Source organism: Nicotiana sylvestris, chromosome 8, assembly GCF_000393655.2.
Source record: "Nicotiana sylvestris chromosome 8, ASM39365v2, whole genome shotgun sequence".
NCBI classification, from domain to species: Eukaryota; Viridiplantae; Streptophyta; class Magnoliopsida; order Solanales; family Solanaceae; genus Nicotiana; species Nicotiana sylvestris.
The window spans coordinates 60,810,749-60,814,705 of record NC_091064.1 but is presented as its reverse complement, the minus strand read 5'-3'; the positions used below and the strand labels follow the sequence as shown (position 1 = coordinate 60,814,705).

Below are 3,957 nucleotides of genomic sequence, written 5' to 3'. Positions count from 1 at the left end.
TCAATTCTCCCCTCTCTTTTCTCTCCTTTTCTTCTCAGATTTTCTCTTTTATTTATAGCAAAATTTTCGAAATTTTTCAGATTTGTCTTTTAAATATTTTATTATTTTTTAGTTAAAAGAAATCCCAATTACAATTTGCTTTTATTTTTTATAAAAAGAAATCCCACCTTTATTTACTTTTATTTTTTAAATTCCAACTTTAATTACTTTTATCTTATTTAAAATCTCACTTTTTTTTTACTTTTAAAAGAGGATTCCACTTATTTTACTTTTGTTAAAAAAGCAATCAACTTTCTTTTGCTTTTCTTATAAAAATTCTACTTTCTTTTACTTTAATTTTTTTTAATTTTCAGCTACCTTTATATTTATTTTTTAATTCGAACTTTCTTTACTTTTTATTTTTTTAAAATTTTCACAAAACTTTACTTTTACTTTCCACTTTCTTTTACTTTTTAAAAGAGAATTCCACCCACCTTTACTTTTATTTTTTTATTCCATACTTCCCTTTTTCTTATTTTTTATATCTCACCTGAAAATTAAAAAAAAAATCGGATTTTTTTTATTATTTTAAAAATAAAAATAAAAAATAAAATAATAGTAATTGTAATAATTTACCTTTTAAAATTTTGTATTTTTACCCTATAATAAAAAGTGTAACAAAGCTAAAAATTGTAGGTTAAAACCCCTAAAATATTTACATAGAAGAAGTGACAAAAAATTAAATATTGTCAAAAATTAGATGCTCACACTGATTATCTTCCTTGCCTTGGGATAGGAAATAAATCTACCTCGGCGATGTTGTATTACCTTTCCACTCCAAAACAGACTCCCCTGGAAATTGAAATCAGACTATCTTTGATCTACAATCAACATTGGCAAGACAAGAAACCAACCAATTCATACCTATTATAACATCAAATTCTCCCATATCCAACTCGATTAGGTCCGCTACGGTAGATCAACTATGAACTACTACTATTCAACCCCTATATACTCCCATAGCTATCACTGAGTCCCCAATAGGTGTAGACACCTCAAAAGGTTTAACCAATTCAGGTTTTATTCCAAACTTACTAGCAACTAACAAAGTAACGTATGATAAGGTAGAACTTGGGTCAATCAGCGTAAATACATCATATGAGGAGGCTGATAATATACCTATAAAAACATCAGGCGGTGACTCCTGGTTCTGTCGTCCTGCCAACACATAAATGCGGTTCTGAGGACTGCTCGAGCTAGATGCTCTGCCTCTGCCTCTACCACGACTCATTGGTGCTTGTGGACCTTGCCTAGGAGGGCGTACTCATGATAACGAACCAACTACAAATCCCGCTGGCTGAGGTATACTTGCATCACCTATCATCATACAATCCCTCATAATGTCGCCCAAATAACCACAAGTATAATAAACGCCTAATCCTATACGACACTACCCAGTATGTTGCTTGCCACATTGAGTACACGGTGGCAAGGGCGACCTCATCTGACTTGACTCACCCTATACTGAGAACTTGAGGCCCTAAAATTCTAACCAAGCCCTGAATATGCAAAACAATCAAATCTCTTACCGCCAAACTGATGGGGTGATATAGCTGATGGCTGGGCTGGATACCTCGGGTACTGCTGCCTCTGACCACCTTGAAACTCACTAGAAGGACTTGAAGACCTCGCTCTCTTATTCTGGGCCCTATCATGCTCACGATCCATCTTTTGCTTCTGCTTACGCTCCTCTACACCCTGAGCGTATGCCTGAATACGATAAATATCCATGTCCGGCTGAAGTGAAACCGACATACAATCATCAAGCAAGTGAGGCTCTAATCCCATCACGAACCGGTGCACCCGATCATCTATCTTAGATACAATTGTGGGAGCATACCTAGCCAACGAATTAAACTGAAGGCTGTACTCCTGAACACTCATGTTGCCCTGTCGAAGGGTAAAAAACCTATCAACTCTAGCCCGTCTAAGCTCTGGTGGCAGATAATAATGAAGAAAAGCCTCTGTAAACTCCTGACGTACTGCACCTTTGGACAATTCCCATGATTCATACCAATTAACTGCAACATCTCGGAGTCTATAGGAGGCCAGCTCAACTGACTCAGTCACTGTGGCCTTTATTACCCTTAATGTCCTTTGCATTCTATCAATAAATACCCGAGGGTCCTCATTTGTATTTGCCCAGTGAATACCGGAGCATCTAAATTAATAAAGTCATGAACCCTTGCACTGACGGACCTATCTGCATGACCAATACCTATTTCATGACGCCAAGCTTGTGCAATTACTAGTCGGGTTAATAGCTGAATAACATCTCTCGTCTCCTAACCCGGTGCATCTGGCTGAGGAGTTGGAGGTACAGGGGCAAGCGCTGGAGCTGGTGCCTCTCCGAACTCTTCTGGAAAGGGCGGGGTCTATGAAGTCTGAGATGGAACCTCACTATGAGACTCTCCCTGAGCCCTGGTAACTCGTGGCGCTCGATTAGTAGTCTCACCAGCCACGGACTTTCCCTTCTGGGTGGCTGTAGTCTTTGAAGGCATCACTGATAATATAACATATCATTAGGAACATGAATTTCTTATACTGCACTATCTAGGATAATAAGAGGGGATAACATCCTATATATCTTATAGCCTTTATAGGTGTGGTGCACAACACACCCATAAACAAGACTCTACTAGACACAGTCTGTAGACAATCCTAGGACAGAACTGCTCTGATACCACTTTTGTCATGACCCAAACCGATGGGCCGCGACGGGTGATGAGTGGTGATTTTACCCCTAATTTTAGCCTCTTTTCGTTAGATTTTGCATCCTTTAATAATAACATGAGGTCATTTATAGTGTGTATTGTTTGACTTTCAGGAAAATGATGCCTTAAAGTGATTTGCGTTGAATTGAAGTGGAATTGAGCAAAAATTGGTTGAAAGAGTACAAAACTCTCTAGGGATTCTGCATTTGTGGAACACAGATCGCAGAAGCGGTCACGCACCTGCGTAGAGAAGTCCGCATCTGCGGAACTGAAAAATTTTTGCCTGGGATCGCACCTGCGAGTCAAGAACAGCAGAAACGTTTATGCATCTGCGCTTGGAACACCGCATATGTGGATCCAGCACTCAGCTTCACATTCCGCATCTGCGATGGGCTATCCGCATCTGCGGAGCCGCACCTGCGAGTATTCTTCTGCAGGTGCGGTCAACGGGCATTTTCAGTTCCAAACACTACAGAGAACAAGTTTTGGAATCTAGGGTTTGCACACACACTTGGGTCTTGAAATTTGAATCTTTTGGTTGAGAATTTCTTACTTATTTATATTCATTTCTTCATTTCCTTGCTTTTTAATGAATATCTAAGTGTGTAGTATTTATTCTAACACTTGAATCTTGTTTATGGAAATATTCATGTTCAAAATATGTATTAAATGTCTTGTTGTGCTTATGTATTGAATGATTATTATCTTTTTATGAAGTGAGTTATTGTTTCTTTAATTATTCTTGTTCTTTAATGTTTCCAAAGGGATTAGCTAACCCTAGGACTTGCCCATTAACTTCGAATTAATTTTGGGAAAGATTATTTGGGGTTGGGAAAGATTAATTAACAAGATCTTGAGGCTTTAACCCTCATATTATAGATTATACCTAGGGATAGGATTGAACTACTTGTAGCCATATCTGGGTGTGCTTAATCTCTTAATTGTTTTAGGGATAATTAAATTAGGAAGTCTTGTTGGTCTTCGGAAGAAGCTAATATAGAATTATTACCCATGGCTAATTAACATAAACTTGCTCATATTTGTAAAATCGTGAAATACATTGGATCGTTACTTGAGTGTAATTCACGATGCATCCATACTTTTAGTCATTGATCACTTTACTTGTTTTATAGGTTAGTTTACATTTCCGCATTTAGGTATAGATATTTTCTCAAATCAATTCTAAGTATTTGGCATTGCATAA

The 3,957-nt window shown here is 37.5% G+C and overlaps 1 protein-coding gene across 1 annotated transcript; it reads right to left on the bottom strand.

Moving 5' to 3' along the window:
* Positions 1-1,527: 1,527 nt before the first annotated feature.
* On the bottom strand, positions 1,528-2,142 carry LOC138875102 (uncharacterized). Its single transcript, XM_070153922.1, has one exon. It carries the CDS (start codon positions 2,140-2,142, stop codon positions 1,528-1,530), a length of 615 nt encoding a protein of 204 aa, XP_070010023.1.
* Between the last annotated feature and the right edge of the window lie 1,815 nt (positions 2,143-3,957).

What these genes read in the sequence shown, in the direction of transcription:
- LOC138875102 (XM_070153922.1), bottom strand. Translation starts at nt 2,142, where the DNA reads ATGCAAAGGACATTAAGGGTAATAAAGGCCACAGTGACTGAGTCAGTT.